This window comes from Psammomys obesus, unplaced genomic scaffold (assembly GCF_907164565.1).
Source record: "Psammomys obesus unplaced genomic scaffold, mPsaObe1.curated_primary_1811, whole genome shotgun sequence".
Taxonomy (NCBI): Eukaryota; Metazoa; Chordata; class Mammalia; order Rodentia; family Muridae; genus Psammomys; species Psammomys obesus.
In genome coordinates, this window is record NW_026586589.1 from 6,153,824 (window position 1) to 6,180,173 (window position 26,350).

Here is a 26,350-nt window from a genome sequence, read left to right on the forward strand (position 1 = left end):
GTGTAAGTGGGGAGAGAGGAGGCTGTCTAGGAGGAAAAGGCAGTGGAAAAGCAGGACCGGCTGCAAGGAGGCAACGGGATGGGGAACACCCAAAGCACAAGCAATCAGTCCCAGAAAAGGCGGTCAGGGAAGGCATCACTGTGGAAGCATGGAAGGGAGAAAAGGGCATGCTGGGGCATATGTGGGAGGGACTGTGCAGTTCAGACAGGGCGCTGCTGGAGAAAGCAACGGGGCTGGTTGTCCATGCTGCACCAGGGTTTAGGTTTTGTTTGTTTGTTTTTACAAGACAGGGTTTTTCTGTGTAACAAGAGCCCTGGCTGTCCTGGACTCACTTTGTAGATCTGCCTGCCTCTGCCTCTCAAGTGCTGAGACTACAGGCGTGCGCCACCATTGCCTGGCTTTGTTTTTGTTTTTTTTTCAAGACAAGGTTTCGCTGTGTAGCCATGGATATCCTGGAACTCACTCTGTCGACCAGGCTGGCCTTGAACTCAGGGATCTACCTGCCTCTGCCTCCTAAGTGCTGGGACTAAAGGTATGGACCACCAGCGCCCGCCTCAGGATCTAGTTTTATTCTAAATCTGTAGTGAGAAGGCTTCAAAGTGTGACTCGATTCCAGTTTCAGAGGTACTAGAGTAAGTTCACTTGTCTTCTCTGGGACCCTAGAAGAACAAAAGAGAGTCTGGAAAGAGGCAGGGATTCCCAAAGTAAGCCAGCGATGGAAAAGAATTGCCATTATTTGGGGAAGAAAATGAGGAGCACAGGGACAGTGAGCATTAAGAAACCAAGACTATACTCAAGAGGTACCTGTGCTATCAGTTATACTTTAGTCATAACTGATAATATCACAAGAGAGGAGAGAAAATGAAATGTCTTAAGAAGACCAACACAGCAAAATCTACAGGTGATCTTGAAAAAGAAAATGAATTTAGTACCATTGCAGGTGACAACCAGAATAACGATTTGTGGCTTCCTCCTTTCCTGAAGAGCCACACACTGTGACCGGAAGTGTCTGGCCCCTGCCCTCCTGGTCACCAGTCTGGTCTGGTGGAGGGCAGGGAGTGGTACGGTTTATTGCACCAGCAGTCACTCCACGGACTGCACACTGGGATCCTTGCCTTTCTAGAGCCCCATGGTGATCTCTGTGCCTTTGTACACACTATTCCTCCTGCTTAAAAGCTCTTCCAGGTCTTGTCCACATGGGAAGTTCCTACTCTCTTTCAATCTTTTGAATTTTCTTGGAATGATTTGTGATTCTCTCCCCAGGCAGAACAGATATCTAGTTCCTCTTTCAGTGCTTACAGCTGGCACAAGCTGGAACTTTAAGTTGGGTCTTCAGGTTCTAATAAAAAGCTATGCTTTTCCTACTATACTGTAGCTGAGATTCCTGCCAAGTGTATAACTCAGAAAGACACACCTAACTTCATATGAAATATACAGAAAGAACCTGATCAGAACATAACTCATTACTCTAAAAAGTAAAATGAAGTCAGAAAAAGGTTTTACATCCCACATTGTCTAATACCAAAAACTTGGTAGTGCTTTCCTGCCCTGCCATGCCAGTATAATTGGTTTCCCTCTGCCATTTCCAGAAATAGCTGGTTACTGCACTGTTGCCTTGGAGATTAAAACTCATTTAACTTTCTGGTCTTGAGATATCTCCTCGTGAGGCTAGAACACAGTGTTAAAAACTGTGGCTTTAGGTTCCTGCTGTTATTTTAAACTGTGTGCACAACTGAGGAAGTGCTTGCCTTCTTTGGGGGCTTTCTTCTCAATAATAAAGCAAACTAACACAAAGCTGGTAGGAGATACAGCCTCTCACACAGACTGGAACAGGGCGATCCTCAATAAACCTGAGTCACTATCCGCTGTCAGCAGTGGCTGACAGCTCAGGCCAGTCAGCCTGCTAACCAGCTACAACACTGACATTCCCAAAGCCAGCCAGCCAGCAGGCACACTTACTGTAACATGATTTATTAGTAATCAATACATTTAAGGAAGTTGTAAACATGCTTTCTGGGATTATCAAAATCATACGCTTAATTTATTTTATGGTACCTCACAGCGAATAAGGAACACATTAACAATCATTTTCTTTCTACTTTGGAATCAGGGACAAAGGGGAAGTGTTACAAAGAAGTACAGAGAATGTAGAAGAAATGGTGGAAACACAGCTAGCAATCCCCACCAGCTGGATGCTGCAGCCATCACTGTCTTGCATATTATCTTATGCAGTCTCATATGCTGTGAAGTAGTGCTGTCTCAACCTTTAAGTTGTAGGAACTGAGGTTCTGGAGGGCAAATGACTTGTCCAAGTCATTCATAAGCTAGACAGGAAAGTCAGGACAGAAACATACCCCAGGCTCCTGAACCTAGTGACTCTTCACAAAGGAGCAGTCAACTGTAGAAAACCACCCTGTACCAGGTCTAGGGCTCTCCAAAATCATCCCAGGGCTCACCTGCACAGAGCCACAACTAAGCAAAATGTTGCCTCAGGTGGGTCCAATACTGGAGAATAACCTCTGTTTGGGGATCCATTGTTTGGCTTCCAAGAAAGAATATTCAACATCTTTCCAGCCTCCTTCTTATGCTAATTACAGCTCATCAGCATCTGGACACCCACAAGCAAAATCAATCTGGCACTAGAAGCCAGCCAAAGACATTTTCCTACTATAAAAAAAAAACAAACAAGGCTGCAACATGATTAAACACACTGAGCATTTCCCCAGTAACCTGCAGGCTGCTGCACATAAAAATTACATCCGATTTTACAAGAGTCCAGGAGGAAGGACACTAACAAACACCTCACACCTGCAACTGCATTCTTTATGAGCAGTGAAATGTATACAAGTTTATTTTCTGTGCCTCCCTTCCATATTATATATTTTGTTAGGTACCAATATGTCCAACACATTCAAATATTTACACATTAAAAGAAGCCAACACCTTCCGCCTCATGCTTTCAGTGAATGAATGTCTGCAGGTCTGCAGCCCATTCCCTGAGCCCCTTGCAGTCCCAGTACTTTCCCATATGTGGAAGAGCCACCTTGCCACTCAAGCTCCCCTCCAAACCGATTCACCTCCAAAGCTGCTACTCAACCTGAATTCTTTTCCTGCCTTCTAAAGACAGTAACACTGAAAGGCCCACTCTTGCCAATAAAAAAAGACACTGGTAAAAGCAGTAATTACAAAACAGTGTATAGAAGATTACATCTCTATAAAATCACACATAAACACACATACATAAACACACACACACACACACACACACACACACACACACACACACACACACACACACACACACACACATATGATCCCCATCCCAATAAGTAAATCTGAGTGGATTCCATCCATTAGCTGTGGCTAACTCTGGATGGAGGCTTGGAAATGATTTTAACCTTTTCACTATCCTTTCCCCAAATTTTCTTTACCACATTCAGAAATGGCAACAGAAATTTCTTTTGAAGAAGTACGTCAGGCACCTTCTCTGGGCAGAGAGGGAATGTGACAAGGATGCTCATCATGGCTGAGTGTTCTGGCCAGTGTCCCCAACACTGAGTTTTAAAAAAATACTAATGCTTGGGGCTGGAGTAACAGCTCAGTGGTTAGGATGCTTGCTTCCCAAACATCAGAATCGGAGTTCAGATTCTAAAGCCTAGGTAACAAGCCCCAGCTCAGGGAGAAAGCCCACTTCAGAGGAACAGGTGGACAGTGTTAGAGTGACACCCAATACCCTCTTCTGGCCTCTGTGCATGTGCAGACACAGGGATCCACCCATGCACATGAACATATTACCCACACAGATGCAGACATAATTAATTAGAACCTTTTAAGAAATACTGATGCTCCAAGGCTCAAGTCTCAGGACTTTTGAAGATGAGAGCCAGATTCAAGCATTTTGTCAAAGTTCTTCAAGTGACACCAACCAACTGGGGTTGAAAGTTATAAGGTGATTTCAATTTTTCAAGAGAGGTCAACAGAAGAGCGAGGTTACAGAGCATTCCTAGGAGCACAGTCTAAAGGTGAGCAGCTTTGAGCACCTGCTCTGGAAAGCCCCAGGTAGGGAAGATTGTGGGTAGATACATCTTGGGTCTGACGCCAGAGGCAGACAAAGTGAGACAGGCCAAAAGGGTTAGCACTGAGATAATGGAAGCTCTTGATGCAGGGGTGCAGAGAAAGAGGCAGAGCAGGAAATGACAGCAAGCAGTGTAAATCAAGCTCTCTATAGGTGAGGGGCCTTTGCTTATGATTAAAAACAATGCCGTCACAGTCTGTGAGTTCATTTGTGCATCAGTTCTGTTGAATAAAAATCCCCAGCCCTAACCAAGAAGCTATTTGCAACTGATGCCTGGTGGGAAAGGAGAAATTTGTTTTGTCTGATGGAGTGTCACTGGATATACCAACCACTCTCTAGGGCAGGGCCCATGTCTAGGAATAGTTGGCCAACAAAAAGCAGACTCCATGGATTTTGTGGGGGGGAGGGCGCTTTCGTTATGTTTTGACTTACTGATTTTCTTTTCTTCCTTTTGTCTGTTTCAATGTTTTGTTTGTTGTTTAGAAAGACACACAGAGAAACAGAGACCAGAGAAAACATGGAAGCTGGGTGGGTAGGGAGATGGGGAGGTGCTAGGAGGAGCTGGGGAAGGAATATGATCAAAATATATTGTCCCAAAACAAAACAAGACAAAAAACCAAGGCCAAACAAAAACCGCCAAGACAATTTTGCAACCACAGGAAAACGCTAAGTTCAGTTTCTAATAGGCATGAACAATTTCGTGACCTTCCACACTGACGAGTTCCCACACCTGTGTTCTCACCTGTGAAGTGTGGGTAATAGGGATATGTGGTGAGGATTAGGCCAAATGGAATGTATATTACAGTACCAAGAATAAGAACAGCCCTCAGATGGTGATGTCGGAACAGCACCCCAGCACAGAGTCTGTGTCGGTTTTAATAAACCATAGTTCACAGTTTGTAACTGCCTACTTCCTGCTGCTTCTTTATTTTGGGACTACTTAAAACACTACAGAAGTAACCTAAAACGGTCTGGCTATTGTTCAGTTGATGCTGAACAGTATTTGTTTGATTTCTATAAAGGATATAATTACAAACTAAACCATTTCTATAAAATTTAAGCCAGATCATAAACAAACACTATCATATTCCTATTGACAACACTACAAATGCATCAGAAGAAATTCTATTTCCAGATGAGAATTCTTCTACTGCCACAAAAGAGCTAAGCTGCAAAGGGAACTCAGGAAAAAAAAAAAAAAAAAAAAAAAAACTGTTCTCCACCCTCCCCTCTGGATTCAACACTGAATTTGCAATAAATTAGCTTAAAAGATAATGGAAACTAATGCTTTCCTGTGACCTGTGAAAATTTGGGAGGTCCTTTTTGGTATGAAATAATAAAATTACTACCATAACAGCAACAAGAGCTAACTCTAATGGACACTTACCTGCACCAGGAAGGTTTTGTATTCCGTCCCTGATGAACTCAGGCCTCACACAGCTCTGGCTCCTGTAAAATGTCCTAATTTCCTCTCTATTGCTACTCACCAGAGAGTGGGATCAGAACAGCCTCAAAGCATACTCCAGGGGGTGCAGGGGAGGAGTGGGTAGACAGTAAGGGGCTCCAGGCTCTACAAGGCGCTGATGGTAGCCAGGCTTAAGGCTGCCTGTCTGAATCCTTAAGTCTGTCCCTTCTGTCTTTCTATATGTTGCTTTCCCCTGAGATTACTGCTCAGCTCCTACCAAAGTGTGACTCCTAGGCCATACACCCAAGGTGAGGCTGTCTGCACCAGTTCTCATCAGGTGAGATGTGGAGTCCTCCCCCCGCGTGTCCATCCTTCCACCTCTCACTGGGCATGACAAATGTCTGTTTCTCAGTGGACTGTGAGCACATTCATCTCCTATTTTTACCTTGTAACATAAATGCAGGTTTCTGCCTTGCTAGCTGCCCTGTGGGTTTCTTCCATCTAGAACACCAGCCTGGCACCAAGAGGAACTAATGGTTTGCCTAGTGAAAGAGTGAGTGAAGCCTTGGCTGCCTTGGAGCATCTTTCTGTGGAATTCAAGCCAGGGCCCCACCCCTAGTAAAGGTAGTCTAGAATGGGAACCTGAAACTGGAACAGAGCAGGTCTGGCCTGTCATCCAGGCAGTGATGAGCTTCACTCCCGAAGCCTAGGCTTACAGGTCATTAAGGGTAACAGTGACTATCCTGTCTCTGGCAATTCCCGTTATGACCCAACCTTTCCATAGATTGGTTCATAACTGGGCTCTATGCCCACAAAAGCAAGAGTTTGTACCCCATATGTAAGTGCAGAACCTGGAAGAGGTAGGGATGACTATCTCTGACGGAAGCCAACATTGGTAACTGAGTCCCACTGCTGGGGACTGAATACAGGGCATTCTTAATCATTACTTTGTACAACCTCAGGGGAGGACTTTACCAGTCCTGCTTGACTGAGGTGGGGTTTCAAGTTCAAACAAAAGAAATAATTTGCCCTAGGCCATTAGGCAGCCTGTGAATAGAGCTGGAGTCTGATCGATGGCCAGCCTGCCTGCAAAAGCAATCTTCCTCCTCAACCCTGTGCTGCCTCTGGACAACCAACAGAGGACCCCTGCACCTGCCCTGGTGCTGGTGTGAAGCTGACCTCAGCTCAGATTCTGCATCTGACACTTAAAAGGTGCTTGGTAACGCACATGGCTAATTGCTAAAGCACAGGCACCAATAAAGGCAAGTGTCTATTAGAGGCTAGCTTGTCTCCTCCCCTCCCTCAAAGGCAAGCACAGCCTCCAGGAGAGAGTGAACGCTCTCTCTGTCTTCCTAGGGGCAAACCAAAGAGAGCTGTGCTCTACTTGGGAGAGACCTGTGTGTAAATCCTAAAGGACTGGAGCCACTGAGCAAGCCAGATCACAACACATCAAGCCTGATGAGGAGTCCCAACCCAAGTATGAGGCTTGTTTCAGCACCCCTACATTCTGCCCTCCGTGGTGCAGGGTGAGACAAGCGGCTGGAGGGACAGAAGGAAACTGATCCAGAAAGTGTGCACTTACAAGGCTCTCAACCACAACAGGAAACAACAGCAAGGCGTTTTGCCCTTGGTAAGAATAAAGGGCCCATCAGTACGCGTCGTCACACCTCCTTTCTCACTGTTCTGTTATAAACAAGTGACTTATGATTTTTAAGTTTGGGGAGAAGAACAATTGGGTTTGAAAGCTCTGGTATGGGTTCTGTAGAAAAGTGGGGACCTGGGGCTTCCTGATAAATCCTCTTTGGGAAGGTTTTTGTCTGATGTTCCATACAGGACGGACAAACAGCCCAGTTCCAAAACCAGCAGGTTCAAGAAACAGAGCAAAGTCTTTGTCAATCACGTACTTTAACTACGGAGACAGTAGAAGAACATGACTGAGAAGCCATCCTCACAGCAGCACCCCTAATGAAACTCGGAGCACAGTTGCTAACTGTGTTTCTGAATGAGCAACAAGTCAAACTCAAACTCAAACAAGAAATGAGTCTAAGGTGTATCTGGCATGACTTGCCCAGGAGGCATTGTGTATGTAACGTCATAGCAGCCCTGGTTCTGAGCACACCGATGAGCGCTTTGCACGGAGAACACTGCCTAGAATGCCTTGGTCCAGATTTGAGACTACTGCATGCTATGAGCCAGTGTTTTTACACACTAAGTTTTCTGCTCTTATGGAAAATTAATGGTTTAATTATTGAAAACAAAGACTGCTAATATTTTCCTACTGTTATTTCTCAACATCTAAGTATTGATTTAGTGTATCTCTGGTGTTAGAATGTTTGATATTAAAACTTGCTGTTTGAATTGCTGACTTGAGTTTCACAAAAAGTCATTAAGTGCATTTTGGCTTGGGGTTAGGAGAGAATTTTCTGAAATCATCTTAAACACTCTTCTGCCACAGTGTACTGTGTATTTATTGGAAGTGGCATGTTCAGCCTAAACTCTGAAAACCTAAACTCTGAAAACCACTGCAGAAGCTCTATATCAAATGTTCTGACAAGATTCACATCCATCTTTGTTAGTATACAAATTTGTTTTCATCTTTAATAAATGATAAAACTATATATATACATATATATCTCAACAGTATTTTAAAGTAAGTTTATTTATGATTTATTATCAGTGAATACTGACATTTATTTATTGACCTATTTATCTATGTGTGTGTGCACAGGCACGCAGCACCTGTGGAGGGTGTGTGTGTGTGTGTGTGTGTATTTGTGTACCAGTGGAAGTGTCAGGTGCTTTGAAGCCTGACTTTCCGGCAGCCGTGAGCCACCTGATGTGGGTACAGTGAACCAAACTCTGGCCTTCTCCAAAAGTGGGAAGTGTTCTTAACCCCCGTGCCATCTCTCCAGCCCCAAATGTTGACTTTCTATACCTATTTTTTATGTACTATAATATTCAGGGTTATATAAAAATTTCCCAAATGAAAACATTTAAGCAGCTGTGCTCTAACAGAAGACTTGTCAAAGAGTGATGCCTGGGGTTGCTGTTACGTAATGACCCACCCTAAAATGACATTCATTACCAAGACCCACTGTGAAAGCTAGCTCAGTCCTTCTGTAACTCAGAAAGGTGAGTGGTGCACTCGCTCTTAGGGACTAAGGAACAAATCTGCACGGAATAGCACTGAGTAGCTTCTCAGGGTAGAAACACCAGTTAGATCGCATGGTGAGAAATACAGTCAGTCATGCTTTGAAATACCAGGCAACCTTGATGGCACCCAGGACACAGCACACGGTGCTACACAAGTTCATTATACCCACCCAGTATTTATTGAACACCTATCATGTACCAAGCAGTATGGCAGGCACTGGAAATGCCTAACCACACTTTCATTGCCATTTATTCTTTGTAATCTGTGCGATTTGAATGGATAACATTAAGGGCTTCATGGCTGTAACAAACAATTTAGGCAGAGAAGGAGAGGTCATGGTTTCCGGTTCTGGTTCCTGCTGGCGGGCTCCATAAGTTCTAGGGTTGTGCTGAAAGCTGCGCCTCATGGCAGTGGGGAAGCATAAAGCCAGGAACACTTCCCGTCCAAAAACGGAAAGAGCTAAGTAAGCTTCCTACCACCATGAAGACCTGTCAAGCACCGAGGCTCTAACAAATGGAGTCTTTTGACTAAGAACTCTTGTAACTACCCCAGCAAAACAAATGGGAAGGCAGGTCAGGCTCTTGGGGGCAAAGACTAGAAGCAGCGACTCTGGGAGATAAGATTTGTGGTCAGAAGGAGGGAGTCTGAGTCCTCCCTCAGTTATCCACCCACTGTATGACCGGGTCACAATTCCATCAAGCTAAACACCTCTGCCCTGTTTGGATGGGAAATAACCCTGACCTGGAGGGGCTATTGGAAGGCTCCAAATCAGTCAGATTTGATAATGAAGCCCTCTTGTCTGGTGGGCCTTTCTAATCGCTAATGGAATTCTGTGGTTGATGCCTACACAACTATCTTCACTTCCACGTCTATTTCCTCCTTTCCTAAAACTCCAAGTTTGCTAAAATCTGGGAGTGTCTGCCTCATTTACCACCTTTGACACTCTGAAGCGGACTCAAGAACTGGGTTCAAGAAGAGAGATAGTAGGGCTGTAGAGCAGTTCAGGGAGGTGACCTGAGCAAAAGATGTGATAGAGAGGGCTCGGTGAAGGCTCTGATGAGGTAGAATTCACAGTTTAGGATCAAATTGCACATAGGGGATTGTGGAGGTAAGCGTGGGATGTTGGTTTCTGCAGTGGTTGGCAGGCGGAGGGCAGGGCCACTCGTTGGCGGCAGGAACAGAAAGAGCTGAGGAAGGAACAGGGCTGCTGAATATGTGGGTGTGTGCCAACCAGGGACTGGGAGACAGAAGAGGCTGAAGATCTGGGAGCCAAGGTCAAAGCCTTGAAGGGAACACCCAGGCCAGTGTTGTGAGTGACTGACACCTGATTAAAGTGAGCAGGAAGGCAGAAGCGGGGAATGTGGAGAGGGAGGCTGGGAACAAGACTGACCCCACAAGACTGGCACTCCACCATCCTTCCTGTGCTCACTGGAACTGCCATAGCCTAGGTTTCTGCCTTGTTTTAACCACAGCTTTAATTCCATCCAAAGTTTGCACCAAAGGATGGCATGTCATTATGCTTTACAAGGAGCCTTTAACAATGCTTCCTCTTCCTCTGGGCTGGCCAAAGTCCCCTCTTGTCTGACTACAGAGAAGCCATGCTCTTTCTGTTCTGACCCTGGCAGGATCTGATGAGGAGTGTCATGGGAGCGTGGCTTGCTCTTTTGTTGTATTAGAAGTCCAGGAGGCCTGGGGCATTAACGTGTTTCCTGACACGTGGAGTTGACTAGAATCACTGAAAACCCTTCAATGGAAAAGTCTTCTTCAAAGTGCTGACCTATTATCAACCACTGTCACTGTGGATGAGGTAGAAATGTACACACATGCCCAGGAAGCGTGCCACACACCTACACTGCTTGGGAGCTCACCCCCTCAAAGCTCTTAACAGCCTCCAGGGGAACCGTGTTAAAACAGCGCAATTAACTAGAACGGCTACAAACTCAATAACTCACCTACCTAATGAGGCAATACAAGGAAAATTGGACCTATTTTAATAAGAATTTAAAAGAGAGACGGGAAGTAAAGGTCAGGTGCCATTTCTGAATCCCGGCTCTTTTCTCCTCCCAGCCTATGCTGAAGTAGTTAACGCCAAGGAGACAATACACAATTCTTTATAGATCCAAGGAGGCGGCCAGCCATATTACTGCAGCCAAGGGCGAGTGACTCTTTCTGACCCATCCCCCACACTGTGCCTCCCCAGATCTATTTCTGAAGGTTTTATTATGCAAACTTGAATGGATTTCAATTACAATAATTCTTTCCCTTCTCCACCCAGACTCCTGAAAGGGGAACTCAATTACCAGCAATTTGAGGTTATAAGGGCAGTTTTGTTTCCCCTCCTCTCAGGAGTCACTGCGTCCAGAAGTGCTCCTTTCTCACCCCCTCCTATTGGCTGACAGGCCGTAGCCGTTTATAACACCTTGATATTCAGCACGGCCTTTCCATCAAGCCTGAGCTTTCCTAGGGGCCCAGGAGGCGGTTCACTTGGTAAATGCTTGCCATGCACAAGGATCTGAGTGCCAATCCCCAACACATGTAAAACACCAAGCATGTGGTGCTCGCTTACAATCCCAGGGATGGGGAGGCAGACAGGAGGATCCCTGGAGCCAGCCGGTCTTGCTGAATAGGGAAGCTCTTGGTTCACTAAAAGACCCTGTCTTAAAATCTTCGGTGGAGAGCAAGGAGACACTGACCTCCAGCCTCCACACGCACCCGCCCACACACACAAGGATGTATGCACGCATGCATTCCATTCAGCCCTCCCACGGTCAAGCTCTGCCCATGATGTCTAGAAAGGGCTGCGTTGTGTGGCAAAGGTAAGAGCACACAAAACTGCTGGCAATTTTGTTATGAGACAGAATTAATACTTCTCAGAGCTATTTAATTTTGGGGTCTGTAAGAGGCACATAAACCCATCTCTCAGTATCTGTGAGGAGATTCGGCCCAGGGCCTGCCACAGACACCAACATCTGCAGCTGCCTAAGTCCCTTAAATAAAATGGCACAAAATTTGCATATAATCCAGCAACAGCCTCCCAGAGTCTTTAAATTATTAAGCCACTCATGACAGTACACGGCACCGAGGAAGAAGAGGCAGACACACTTTTATGTGTTCAAGGCCAGCCGGAGCTACACAGCAGATCCAAGGCAGCCTAGTCTCCAATCAATCCCTCACTCACTCCATCATCTCTAGAGCACCATGATGCCTACTGCAATGTAAATGCTGTATAAGAAAGTGTTACATCACACTGCTTGATGTGTAATGACACACACCCAAAGGAGCCTTCGACATGCTCTCATGCTCTCCATCACATTGGTGGAACTAGCCCACAGAGGTAGAGCCTCTCAGGATGGCAGTCTCACTACGTGTGTCATTTCACTCGGCCCTTATAAAGAGCCAGAGCGGGAGAGTCCAGCCTCACTATTTTATATATGGGGCAGCTGAGGCTCAGAGAGAGAATTTAGGAACGTGCCCAAGTTCACACATGATTAGCAGTGAGCCACTTGTACCGCACCAGGATGAACTGCCACTGCAGCTACTTGGGACAGTTGTTTTGGTGACAAAACAACTTAAGCCAAGCAGGATGTGTGACAAACTCAAAACTTACTAAGAAAGAAAAGAGATAGTTCTGGGCAGTTTCCAGACTGGGGAACTAACTCCCTGCCATGATGCTTAATTAGGAGTCTGATCATGCAAGAAGCTTGATTTGGGCGGGCCTTACAATGATGAAGTTCTCTGCATACAGGGCCCTTGAGGGTACAGCTAAAATCATCTCCAAGCCAGTGCCCAGCAAAGCTCTTATTTCTGCTTCAGAAGCAGCTGGATGACAGATGCCCTTATTCCTGTCAGGTATCACTGGCAAGCACCAAGGTGAACTGCAGTTGCTGTATGAGAGCGGCTCAAGCCTATGCCTGATCTCAGTGAAGTCCTCCTGTTACCTTAGGCAGCCACCAAACACTTATTGTGCACTTAGTATACATCAAGCACCATGCTAGGCAGTGGGACCCAGAGGTGACAAGCACATTGAATCTTGACTGTCAAGGGTTAGGGGACCAAGTCCTAGAACCAAGATCCATTAAGTAGAAGGATCTGCCTGAGTGCAGGGGTGCCCATTCTTCTTTGAGAAAGAGACATCCAAGCAAGGACGACTAACTGGTGGCCAGGCCAGTGGATGAGAGCTAAGCACTGGCGTGGGGGCGGGGCCATGGTAGAAGCCTGGGAGGCTACTGTGCTCGGGTGTAGCACGTGAACTTGGTGACTTGCATCAGATGGGCACGGACAGCAATTAGAGCACAGGACTTACACACAGGTCAAGGCAGGGCAAGGAAACCTGGTGTAATGGGCCCTATCTAGTCCTCCTCCCGCCACTCAGAGCTTAGGGCCAGTTTGCCAGGGCACAGCAGCTGGCAGGTGGCAGAGGGCGCAGAGTGGTGCTTTCTCCTTGGGCCTCCCTTCCACTTCTGGGTGCTGCTGTGGAGGATGCATAGCTCATCCTCAGCAGCCATTACAGCCAAACATGCCTTCTAGGAGCTGTCTTACCAAGCCATTGCCCCCACTAATATAATGTTATCAAATTCCTAATGCGGGCACTCTAAAGGCAATGTACTGTCACCAGCACGCCACCGGGCACATTTTTCAGCAGGAAAACAGCTGCTCATCGAATCTGTCACTTCTTCCTCTTCTCAGATCCCTGCACATCAACAAGAGCTGGCCCAGGGCTGTTTTCCTTCTCCTTCTCTCCATGCATGTTAAAAGCACTGTGTTAGGTCTCTCAGAAGATAGCAGTAGTTTGGCCACAGCGGTGTGAAGAGTCGCTGGCTTATGAGACAGCTTTGACAACTAGGGCCCAGAAGACCTCAAAAGATGAAGGCACAAACAGCTTAGTTCACTAATCTCACTCCCTCGCTTTTAGACCAAAGGTCTGGGTAGGATGGGGTAGAGGCAGGAGATGGCTCAGTTGGTAAAGCACTTTTCCTGTAAGCACGAGGACCTGACTCAGATCTCCAGAACCCATGTAAGATAGGGTGGTGACAGAGATAGGGCTAGGGCCTGCTGGCCACACTGGCTTAGCCGGTGTGAGCCCCAGGCCAAAGAGAGACTCTTTCAAAAAACAAGGTAGACAGCTGCTGAGGTACAACATCTGAAGTTCTCTGACCTCCACATGTACGCATACATGTATGTGTACACACACACACACAAAAGCTCCTTGATTTTCTTATAAGAATAAACAAGGATACCGCCACCCTGAGGTTAAACCTGAGGCTTAAATGAGAATGTGAATAACACAGCACAAACAGACCCTGGCAGGGCAGTGGACAGTGACTGCTCCAGGACTATATAAGATTCCAGGGCCCTTCATTTCCTCTCCCAGGGTCTCTTTCAGCTGAGTTCCACTGGGCAAAGAAAAAAGGCTGGCAGTGCAGTTAACTCATTTATAGCTAACTTGGTCAATACCCAACCAGAAACAGATGAGGTCTCTGACTCGTTCTTAGTCTCTTGAGTGCTGCCTCTGCTGCTTCCAAGAGAGTTCATCTGATCACTGCGGTAATCTCCAAGTTTGGGGAGGCAGAGCCAGCTCATGTGAGACACAGACAGGAGGGTGAGGGACACAGCAGATATGGCAGGTGTCTAGGCCAACTCTACCAATCATGGAAGAAAAAGTCACCCAAACCACGGGGCATACATTCTTCATGACAAGACCCAATGGGTTTTCCTAGCTGCTCAGGTTTCCCTCCTCTTTCCCACACACTGCTCCTGTCTCTCTGCACCCTCCTGCACTTTAAAATAGCCATCCAACCATGTAAATTCTCGGGTGCAAGTGTCTGCTAGCCTCCAGCAGAGCTGCCAATGCCCATAAATCGCAGGACTTCCAGATTGCATTGCAGCTCTTTACTGGGGGAGGGATGCGGCAGGCCACCAGACAATACTAGGAGGACACTGGCCTGGCGGTAACTACTTTGGTTACAGCCTCACAATTCACAGCGGCATTTTGCTAGGAGTGTGCTCCATCAGGGAGGAGAAACATAAAAAGGGGAACCTGGGCTGTAAATAGTTTATTCCAGCAATTCCTGATGTTGGCTGAATCATACTTTAATACAGAAATACATGAAAGCGCCACTCCGGAGGTGACATGTGTTGCCACCTCATTACTCTTTTCAAAAGGGTCTTCCATCAGGGAGACATCTCACCACAAATTACAGTGAAGAACACAAAACCTTCTCACACACGCATACAGGATAGAGAGAGTGGAACCTGCAGGATTCAAACAAACACAGAAGAGGGCTCACAAAAGCCACTGGCCACCCTTGTTCTCTGTGCTGCTTTGCCATGCAGGGAACAGGAGGCAGAGACACAAACAGGTGCTCTTCCTCAGCAGGACCCACCCACCTCTCCCAGCGGGCCCCACAGTGAAGCCTACCTTCATGTTCTTTCTCTGTGGTTCCCACTTTCTTAATCTTCCGGGGAGACTTCATAAAGAGTGGAAAGATGGTCCGTAAGCCAAGAATGTCAACAAACTTGTGGCAGTTGTCTGTACCTTCGGGCCCAATCATAGCATGGTCCAGCACCTTCAGGGCACTGCTCCGGGAGATCTTTTTCTCCCTACAAACCAAAGGCATTCCATAAGAAGCACTGTATTTATGTATGTATGTATGTATGTATGTATGTATGTATGTATGTATGTATGTAATGTATGTATATTATCTATCTTAATGTATACTCACTCTACTAGGGGGGGAAAGCTTCAATAAAAATAGAACAATTAAATGTCCACAGTGAGAAAATGTTTATGTTTGATATATCTAAGCAGATGTTAGTAGGGGGATCTGGAATAGGAAGAATAAATTCTTCTTCTCCTCCTCCTCCTCTTCCTCCTCTCTCTTCTCCTCCTCCTTCTCCTTCTCCCTCTTCCTCCTCTTCCTTTTCCTCTTCTTCTTCTAAGACAGGGTCTCTCCATGAAGCCCTGGTTGTCCTGGAACTCTCTATGTAGACCAATCTGGGCTTGACCTCACAAATCTGCCTGCCTCTGCCTCCCAAATGCTGGGCTTAAAGGCGTGCACCACCATACCCACACAAAAATAAAATTTTATGGTTACAAACAGTAAAGTTCAAATTCCCACATTAAGTGTTAATGACAATTCTGTGGGAAATGCATTGGAAGACTAGAAAGGCAGATCAAACTGAAGGGTTTTAGATGGTTTAACATTTCTTTCTTCCTTAACAGCTTTACTGGATACAATCCACATTTGATTTGCCCACTTAAAATGTACAACTCTGTTCTATTAGTGCTCTCACATACATGTAACCATCCCACAACCAACCACAGAGCAACTCTACCATCCTGTGAGAAAACCACCCTCCCTTCGACTGTTTCTCAGCTCCATTCCTTGGCTCCTGAGCTCTAAGCAGCCACACATCTATGTGTGTCTACAGACTTGCCTACTGTAGATATTTTAAGCAAATGCTATGACATGTGGTCTCTGTGGCTTGGCATCATGTTTTCAGCGTTTGCCAGTATTCTAGGATCTCAGTAGTTCATTACCTTTTTTATGGTGGATAGTTCATTATATAGTTCTCTATATATTTATATACTAGTGGATATATATTTCTATTATAAATAACGTTGCTGTAAATATCTATATACAGTATTTCATGGACAGACTTCCTTTTTCTTGAGTACATCTATGTTAGGAGTAGGGGTGCTGGTTACACAGTAACTGTGCTTATTCACTAGACTGTTCTCCACAGCGGACACACTGTTTCACATACCCATGGGCAGTGACCAGGATTCCACTTTCTTCATACATCTGAATTTTGGGTTCTAGTTATCCTAGTTGATGTAACAATGCTCAGTGTGCACATATATATATGTCAGGGAACATACATGCCCAGTATGTGTGGGAGTCAGTTCTCCACTTCCATTATATGGGTTCAGAGACCAAGCTCAGGTGGCAAGACTTGCAGAAAGCACCTGTTCCCACTGAGGCCTGTCATTGTGGTTCTGATTTACATTTCTCATAACTGATAGTTGAGCACTTTATGTGCTTGTACATTTATCTTTGAGAAAATGCCCACTTAGATGCTTTGCTTGTCTTTTGTTTGTTTGGTCGGGTTTTTTGAGACAGGGTCTCACTGTGTTGCTAGGGCTGTTCTGGAACTCAGAGATCCACCAGCCTCTGCCTCCCCAGTGCTGGGGTTAAAGATGTGCGCCACAAAAACCAGCCTGCTTTGCTCATTTTAAAACAGGGTAAGCAAGTATTCTTTATTATTTTGTCTTAAGAGTTCTTCTTCTTATATTCTGAAGCCCCTCAGCAGATATAAGATAAAATCCTTTCTTCCTATTCAAACAAGTATTTTCCTTATATTCTTGGTGTTTTGGCTGTGAATGTTAACCTTTAACAGCTGAACTATCTCTCTGGCTCTCTCCTTACTTTCTTAATAGTATCATTTGAAGAGGAAAATCTTAAAAAAAAAAAAAAGGATTTTATTTATTTATTCATTCATTCATTCATTCATTCATTCATTCATTCATTCATTCATTTATTTATTTATTTATTTATTTATTTATTTATTTATTTATTTATTGTGCATGCAGTCTTCTGCTTACATGCATGCCTGAAAACCAGGAGAGGATACGAAATCTTACTATAGATGGTCACAAGCCACCATCTGGTTTGAACTCAGGACCTGGGAAGAGCAACACCCAATGCTCTTAACCCTTGAGCCATCTCTCCTGCCCAAACCTTCAAATTTTAAGAGTTCAGTGTATCTAATTATGCCTTTTGCTGTCATATCCGAGAAACCATTATCACACCCAGTGTCACAAATGTTTACCCTGTATTTTCTTCTTGCAGTTCTTACAGTTAGGCCTCTGATCTTTTTGAGTTAATTCTGAGTGTGAAATAAGGCCCAGCTTCACTCTTTCACCCAGCATCATTGACACATATGTGAGAGTTTAAAACTGATGGTCTTTCCCTTTCTGAGACAGGGTCTCATCTAGCCCAGGCTGGCCTCAAACTCCTCAAGGGCTGAGACTATAGGCACACACCACCACAGTAAGTTGACTTAAAATATGTGCTTCTTTCAGAGAGCAGTGTGACATATTCCTTTAATCCTAGCACTCAGGAGGCAGACATCTGTGAGTGGAGGCCAGTTTACATAGTAAGTTATAAGTCATCTAGGGCTACACTGTGGGACCCTGTCTCAAAAAGCTGGATATGGTGGTGCATGCCTTTCATCCTATCACACAGGAGGCAGAGGCAGGCAGATCTATATTAGGTCAAAGGCAGCCTCGTCTACACAGTGAGATCCAGGCCATCCAAAGCGACATAGTAAGACCCTGTCTCAAGAAATCCCCACTGAAATAAAACAATGTACTTTTATTAAATGTACTTCTAGGTATTTTCTTAATATTGTTATAAATGGATTACTTAGTTTTATTTTTGACTGTTTATCACAAGAAATACAATTAATTTTTCTATACTGATCTTGTAACTTAAACTTTATTAGTTCTAACAGCTGTACTAATAATAGAACCCATCCGGTAAGTTCATTTGATTTGCAAACAAATAACTCTTCTTTTTCTTTGTAGCTTGATGTCTTTTATAAAGTATCCACTCGCTGACCATTGGGTGTGGTGCTAGCTGTGGGCATTCTGCAGGTTCCTGTTACCAATGGTTACAGAGGTTCTCTTCTCTTCCCCACTCAAGTATTTCTATTATGAAACTATGCTGGACTTTCCCACGTGCCTTTTCTACATCTTTTTATTCCTTTTCCCACTTAGTGCCTCTCATTTTCCCATGGTGAATATGTGCTTTGTAAAATTAGAAAAGTTAAACTAATTTTAAGAAAAGAAGCAAACTGAAGGTGATATTACCCTGAGGCTGAAGGTCTCAGAGCAATCCTGTTAGTAGCTATTGCTTTTGTAGATTTCTTTAGGGAATCTGACTGTGACAAAATATCCAAGACAACTCATAGGGAAAAAAGATTTACTTTGACTCACTGTTTCAGAGGTTTGACTCTGTACTCACTTGGATCCACACAGCGAAGTACATTACAATGGGACGTGGTGATGGGACTGCTCACCTCACGGTGGTCAGGAAGCAGGTGGGGGTGGTGCTGGAAGCCCCTCTACGCTCTTCAAAGATATACCCTCGCGACCTTACTCCTTTCCATGAGACCCTACCTCAACATGGTTTCACTGTCTCCCAACAGCACTGCAGGCTAGCAACCAGACCTTCAGTACATGGGGCTTTGGGCTTTTAGATCTAAAAGATCTAAAAGTAATAGAAGCATAATTTCTTTAAATCATTTTTTTAAGATTTATTTTTTATGTATATAGTGTCATGCCTGCAAATCTTACAGGACTTTCTTTAACACTCTAGGAGATGCAAATCACACGTTTCCTAACTGGGTACATATGCCGATCAACCACCCAAGCACAGTGCTTACCGAGCACTTACTCAGCAGTAGACTCAAGGCAGACACAAGACATGGCTTCTGCTCCAAAAAAATGGCCTTTGTCTGGGAAGACCAAATGAATGTGAAGTAATCAGGAAAAGAGGCCCTGTGTTAGGTCCTCTATAATACCTGTAGCACACCTTTCCTGTCAAAGATGCCGCTGTACCGTACAGCTTACATTCTGCAGGAAGCCAGCATACATGAAGGTGTTCAGAGAAAAGCAACAACAAACAAAACAAACAGACGAAACCCAGGGTGTTTAACAACTATTCCTACCCTGATTCTCCTCACCACAGATAATCAATCTTCAGCTACTCCGAGATGACCTTCAACCCAGCTACTGAATCCGAAGACAGGTGGAAGGTCACTGTAGAACTGAGGCCTGTTCAGACACCACTCTGGCTATTGGAACCAGAGGTTTCTTGTTCTTAAGAGATTTGAGGAAAGGACAGGAAAAATAATTTTTAAAGTCCTAAAGCAATGGGAATTATGTTCAAGATGTTAAAAGGAAGGAAACGGCAGCTTCCTCTGTGAGAAACCAATGAAGGTATCAACCGGCAGGGGATGCCTGTTAACACAGGGGTGATCGGAGACACTGGTGGCTGAGGTGGGGAACAAGGTGGGAATGAAGGTGATCAGGATTGCACCAATGCGGTCACACCAGGCCCCTGCTGTACTGCTGGGAACCCCAGTTCCATCCACAGTTACTGAGAAGGTGGTCACTAAAAAGGGCACATTTTGGAAGGCTGAGTCCAGCAATGAGATAAGGGGGCTGGAGTGGCGGACCTTGTGGGCAGGGAGGACAGTTCAGACTATGGCAGTGGTGTAAATGGGAAACAGAAAGAGGTTTGACTGCAGCAGGGTGTGTGTGTGGAAAAGGCCTATTTAAGAGAAATATGGAATTATAAACCTCAGGAGGAGGCAAACAAGGTTTGATATCCACTGGGAAGGACTTTGTGTCTCAAGATGAAATTCTAGCAGGAGGCTACACAAATAACACACTCATTCCTGCTGCAGTTAGACTTCTGCACCCTGCTTTACAAGCTGGAATTTACAGAGGTTATAGCTAGGGCAGATAATCATGCAGGCAGAAATTAGGAGACAGAGCTTCAAGTGCTCATTGTTTAGCCATGCAGGAAAAGGCATCCTGAAATGAATGACGACTGCTGACCAGGGCACCTTCAGCTTCCATTGAGCATACATTGAAACCATTTCACAAATGACACAGGATTGCCTGAAATACTAAAGGCGAAGGAGCCTGGCTGAGCCAAGGCCCTCTTTTTTCCCTGCCTAAGCAAATTCAAGAAACAAAGACTTCAAAAGCGAAGCCCTTTTTTGGGTAGGCAACATAGCAGCACAGGACACATTTAAAGGGGGGCAGTAATTGCGTATTGATCACCATTTAGGCAAGCTGCATGGAGGTGAACTTTGGAATATTCATTGGGCCCAAGTTCAGGCTTTTAGCAATCAATAGCTGTTTGGCTTAACTTTCTTGGGTTGACTTTATTTGAAATATTTATTCTACTGGAGGACAAGTAGTTTATCTTAGTCTTGTCTGGGTTCATCGGGTTGTCGATCATGGCAGGACCAATGTGAACACCAGCCTCCACAAGCTGTGTGCCTATGGCCAAGGCTGGGGTCGTCTGTTGCCTATCTGCTCATGTGTGCCTCGGATGCTGGAGCAGTGTCTCCTGTTGTAGTTTTAATTAGCTTATTCTTTATCACACCCGAACACTTCCATAGTAAACACAGATTCCGAATATGATTTTCTTTGTTCATTTTTTTCTTTCCTCAAGTATTTATGAGACACCTAATGGGTGCTAGACATCTAGTCAGGAACACAAAGACAAAGCTCAGCTCAGGGCTTCTGGGGAGGTAGGTCCATACAGCACCAAAACAAGCAGATGAGGGATGAGAGTAGCCTGAGAAAAGCTGAAGCCTGCAGCAGAGGTATAGACAAAGGAGGAGGAATGTGCCAAGGTGGCCTGGCTAGGAAGGTGAAGCTGACACTGTGTCTCCCAGACAGGTAAAGAGGGAACAGAAGGGAACAGAGCCATGTGCAGGGGCAAGAGCAAGTGGACACCAGGGAAGCAGTGATGGGCTGCACCGCAGAGGAAGCCAGGTGACTGTGTGCTCACACATAGTACATAGACAGTGAGCAGGATAAAGAGGGAAACAGCAGCAGAGGCAGAGAGCAGGGTGTGGTGGTTTGAATAAGAATGGTTCCCATAGGCTCATATATGTGAGTGCTTAGTCACCAGGGAGTAGCACATTTGAAAGGAATAGAAGGATTAGGAAGTGTGGCCTGTTGAATAGGTGTGGCCTTGCTGGTGGAAGTATGTCAGTAGCACAAATTATGGAAATGAGCAAACAAGACAAAGCTACCAAAGAAACCCAGCAGCAAAGTAAAATTCACTATACTTGAAACTCAATAAATACCACCATAAAATACCACATGACAGAATTGGGAGATAAGGACATTAAAACAGCTATTATCATGACATCTGAAAGGGAGAGAATCTTAGGGTGTTGTCTTAACCAAAGCTGACTAGAATAACTATAGGGAAATGCATTATCTGATAAAAGGCAGGAGGTGACTGCAAACTGCACACTGTAGAAGAAGCCTGAACAGAGCAGCCCAAGAATTCAGAGTGGGACATGGGAAGAAAAACATGGATAAGACCACTACTAAGGAACTATAGTGGACAACTGTGAACAGCAGAATGCACATGCAATTATGTTTTAATACTCAATTGTATGATACTTTATTATCACAGGTGATTTTAAAATATAATCATAATCATGTACATGGAATTATATCCCTGAAAGGCAGATTGGGGATAAGACTTTTTTTTTTTTTTTTTTAATTAAACTTTCATGGTCAAAATATTCTACTCTTTGTTTTGAAGATGCGGTCTCACTATTCACAACGTAACCTCAAAGTCATGATCCTCCTGCCTTGGTAATGAAGAGCATAAGCAATAGCAAATACATGGATATAGCACTGCTCCTCCAGACCCAATCTCCAGGGTTGTCCCTAGCACTCTAACAGAACAGCTGGAGCCTCCCCTCAACTCTGTATCCCAAAACACAACCTCCCTTCTTCATTTGTGTCTTAGCCCCTAATTTGAGGAGACAACCCCTGCTCAACCACAGACCATGCTTGCCAAATGAGCAGGAGGGCTGCCCATAGACCTTCTTCATTCTCTCTGTTCCCTAGACCCAATCCTCAGGGTTGACCCTAGCACCGAAACAGACCATTTCCTCCTTCCTTTCCTCCTGACTCCAATATCAGAAAACATTCCCTGTGAACACACCAGCCAAGCAGGCCAGTAAAACAGGCAACACACAACCAATCAATCTCTGAAAATCCAGAGAAGAAACAAAGAACCCACCCAATGAAGACAAACCCAGAATTCAGCACCTAGAGCCATGGTCACCCCAGTTACCTAACATCCAGGAAATTATGATTCCAGCAGAGTCCAGCTATCCTACCACAGCAGGCCCTGAATATTCCAACAGAGCTGAAGCACAACAAAGAGACTTAAACCAAACCATATGAAGGTGGTGGAGGTCTTTAAAGAAAAAAAAAAAAAAAAGAATAATTCCCTTATAGCAATCCAAGAAAACACAAAGAGCTGAAGCAAAAGAATAAAACCATTCAAGACCTAAAAATGGAAGTACAAGCAATAAATAAAATGCAAACTGAGGGAATTATGGAAATGAAAAATTTAGGAATGTGAACAGGAACTATAGGAGCAAACTTCAATAAGAGAATACAAGATGGAAGACAGAATCTCAGAAATTGAAGATACAATTGAAGAAATGGAGACACTGGTTAAAGAAAATGTAAAATCCAAAAATATTCCTGACACAAAACATCCAGGAAATATGGGACACTATGAAAAGATCGACCCTAAGAATAATAAAAATAGAAGAAGAATCCAAGCTCAAAGGCCCAGAAAATATTTAGGTTAATATCTCCTAACCTAAATAAGGAGATGCCTATAAAGGTACAAGAAGCTTACAGAACACCAAAATAGATGACTGGAAAAGAAAGTCCCCTTACCACATAAAAATAAAAACACTAAACATAATAACAAAGAAAGATTATTAAAAGCTGCAAGAGAAAAAGACTAAGTAACATATAAAGGCAGATCTTTTAGAATTACACCTGACTTCTCTAAAAGCCAGAAGGACCATGTCAGATGTCTTACAGGCTCTGGATGCCAGCCCAGACTACTCTACCCAGCAACACTTTCAATCACCATAGTTGCAAAAATCAAGATATTCCAAGACAAAGTCAAATTTAGACCACATCTATCCATAAATCCAGCCCTACAGAGGTACTAGAAAGAAACTCCAAACCAAGGAGGTTAAGTAACTCCACCCATGAAAACAGAGGATATAAATAATCTAACACCAGCAAAAACAAAAGAGAAGTGCACACACATACATGAGTGCACACTCCTCCTCACAAACAAAATAACAAGAATTAACAATCATTGGTCATTGACATCTCTCAATACCAATCAATGATCTCAATTCCCCAGTAAAAAGATACAAGCTAACAGAATGGATGCACAAACAGGATTCAGCCTTCTGCTGCATACAAGAAACACATCTCAGTATCAATGATACATATTAGGGTAAAGGGTTAGAAAAAAGACTTTCCAAGCAAATGGACCTAAGAAGAAAGATAATATAGCCATTCTAATATCTAAGAAAATAGATTTCAAACCAAATCTAATCAAAAGAGATGGAAAGGACACTACATACTCAAAGGAAAACTCCACCAAGATGACATTTCAATTCTCAACATCTATATGCTCTACTACAAGGGTACCCACGTGTGCAAGGGAAACACTATTATAGCTTAATTCATATATTGACCCTTACACACTGATAGTGGAAAACCTCAATACCTGACCCTCACACCAAGAGGCAGGTCATCCAGACAAAAACTAAACGGAGAAATACTGGAGCTAACAGACATTATAAACCAAATGAACCTAACAGATACTAACAATATTCTACCTAACCACAAAAAGATGTGCCTTCTCAGCACCTCATGGAATTTTCTACAAAATCAATCTCAAAGCAAATCTCAATAGACACAAAAAAAATTGAAATAATTTCCCACATTTTATCAGATCACCATGGTTTAAAGCTGGATATCAACAACAACAGAAACAACAAACTCATGGAAACTGAACACTTCTCTGATCAATGAAAAATGAATATACAAGCTTATGGGACACAATGAAAGTAGAGATAAGAGGAAAGTGTTTGTTTGTTTGTTTTAGTGCAGGCATTAAGTGCCTACACACACACACAAAAAAAAACCACTTTAAAAAAGAGATCTCATACTAACAACTTAACAGCACACCTGAAAGCTCTAGAGCAAAAAGAAGTAGATGACAAGAAATAATCAAATGGAGGGCTGAAATCAATAAAATAGAAACAAAAAGGCTAACACATAGAATCAAAGAAACAAAGAATTAGTTCTTTGAGAAAAATAACAAGATAGACAAACTATCCAAATTAACTAAAAGAGAGAGAGACAGAATATCCAAATTAACAAAAATGGGCCATAACAACACACACCAATGAAATCCAGAAACTCATAAGGACATACTTTAAAAATCTGTACTCCACCAAATTGGAAAATCTAAGAGAAATGGAAGGCACTGCAAGCTTTACACTAAGCCTCAATTCTGATTTTCAAGGGCTCCAATGGCAGAAGTGGACATGCAATGCACCTTTCTATTTCAAAGGTGGCTGAATGGAGGCTCCAGTAGAAGATTATATCACCTTGTTATGCTGTAATAAGAATTTTATCATTAAAACAATAAATAGCAAAAAAAAAAAAAAAAAAAAAAAAAAAGAGAGAGAGAAATGGATAATTTTTTTGGTAGGTACCACTTACCAAAGTTAAATCAAGATTAGATAAACAATTTAAATAGACCTATAACCCCTAATGAAATCAAATCAGTCACTGAAAGTCTTTCAACAACAGGACCAGATGATTTGAGGGCAAAATTCTATCAGACTTTCAAAAAAAGAGTTAACATCAATATTCCTCAAATTATTCCACAAAATGGAAACAGAAGGAACAGTCCTCAGTTCATTTTATAAGGCCACAGGTACTCTGATACTCAAACCACATAAAGACTCAACAAAGAAAGAGAATTTCAGACCAATTTCCTTTATGAACATAGATGCAAAAATAATAAAATACTTGCAAGCCAAATCTAAGAAGACATCAAAAAGACCACCTTCCATGATCAAGTAGGCTTCAGCCCAAAGATACGGGGATGGTTCAACCTGTGAAAATCAGTCAAAAGTAATCTACCATATAACTGAAAGAAAAAAACCTACAAGCTTATCTTATTAGATGCTGGAAAAGCCTTTGACAAAATCCAACACCCCTTCATGATTAAAGTCCTAGAGAGGGGCTGGAGAGATGGCTCAGAGGTTAAGAACACTGGCTGCTCTTCCAGGGGTTCTGAGTTCAATTCCCAGCAACCACATGGTGGCTCATAACCATCTAGAGTGAGACCTGGTGCCCAGTTCTAATATGCAGGTGTATATCGCCTGACAGAACATTTTATACTTAATGTAAACCTTTAAAAAAAAAAAGTCCTAGAGAGATTAGGGATATAAGGGGCATACCTAAACATATTAAAGGCAATTTACAGTAAGCCTATAGCCACATCAATTAACTCAAAGCAATTCCACTAAAATCAGGTATAAGACATACATTCTTTCATACAATATATCTATGGTCAAGATATACTGTATGAGAGAAGAATCTATTCTCAATAATATACAGAGAGAAATATATTTAATAGAAAAAGACTCTTGTATTAAAAATCTATTTTAAAAGATAACTGATCATTTAAAGAAAATCATTTAAAAGAAATCATTTAAAGAACCCTCTCCAGTGGGATTTCCACCATGTCCTGACATCAGTGTGTGACTACAGCAGCAGGAAGGACAGAGAGAGAGAGAGAGAGAGAGAAAGAGGGAGAGGCACTCCCATGGACTCCACAGCACAGCCGGGAAGCGGCACTCCCGAGGGACCGTCTATTGTGGGAAAGAGTCTTTCGAGGGTTTGAGTTCCATCCCTACACTCTCAGTCAACTCTAACCACCTTCCACGATCAAGCAGGCTTCAGCCCAGAGATACGCGCTCTTTCTCCAAATTCAGTGTGTGTGTGTGTGTGTGTGTGTGTGTGTGTGTGTGTGTGTGTGTG

General features: G+C 43.7%; 1 protein-coding gene across 1 annotated transcript in view; it reads right to left on the reverse strand.

Annotated features, from left to right (window-relative positions):
- The window catches only part of Ctnnbl1 (catenin beta like 1), a 153,251-nt gene that overhangs the window by 38,754 nt on the left and 88,147 nt on the right, over window positions 1-26,350 (reverse strand). Inside the window, exon 11 of the mRNA XM_055602422.1 lies at window positions 15,053-15,234. Coding sequence (XP_055458397.1) covers window positions 15,053-15,234 — 182 coding nt within the window. The remainder of the gene's footprint in view (window positions 1-15,052; window positions 15,235-26,350) is intronic.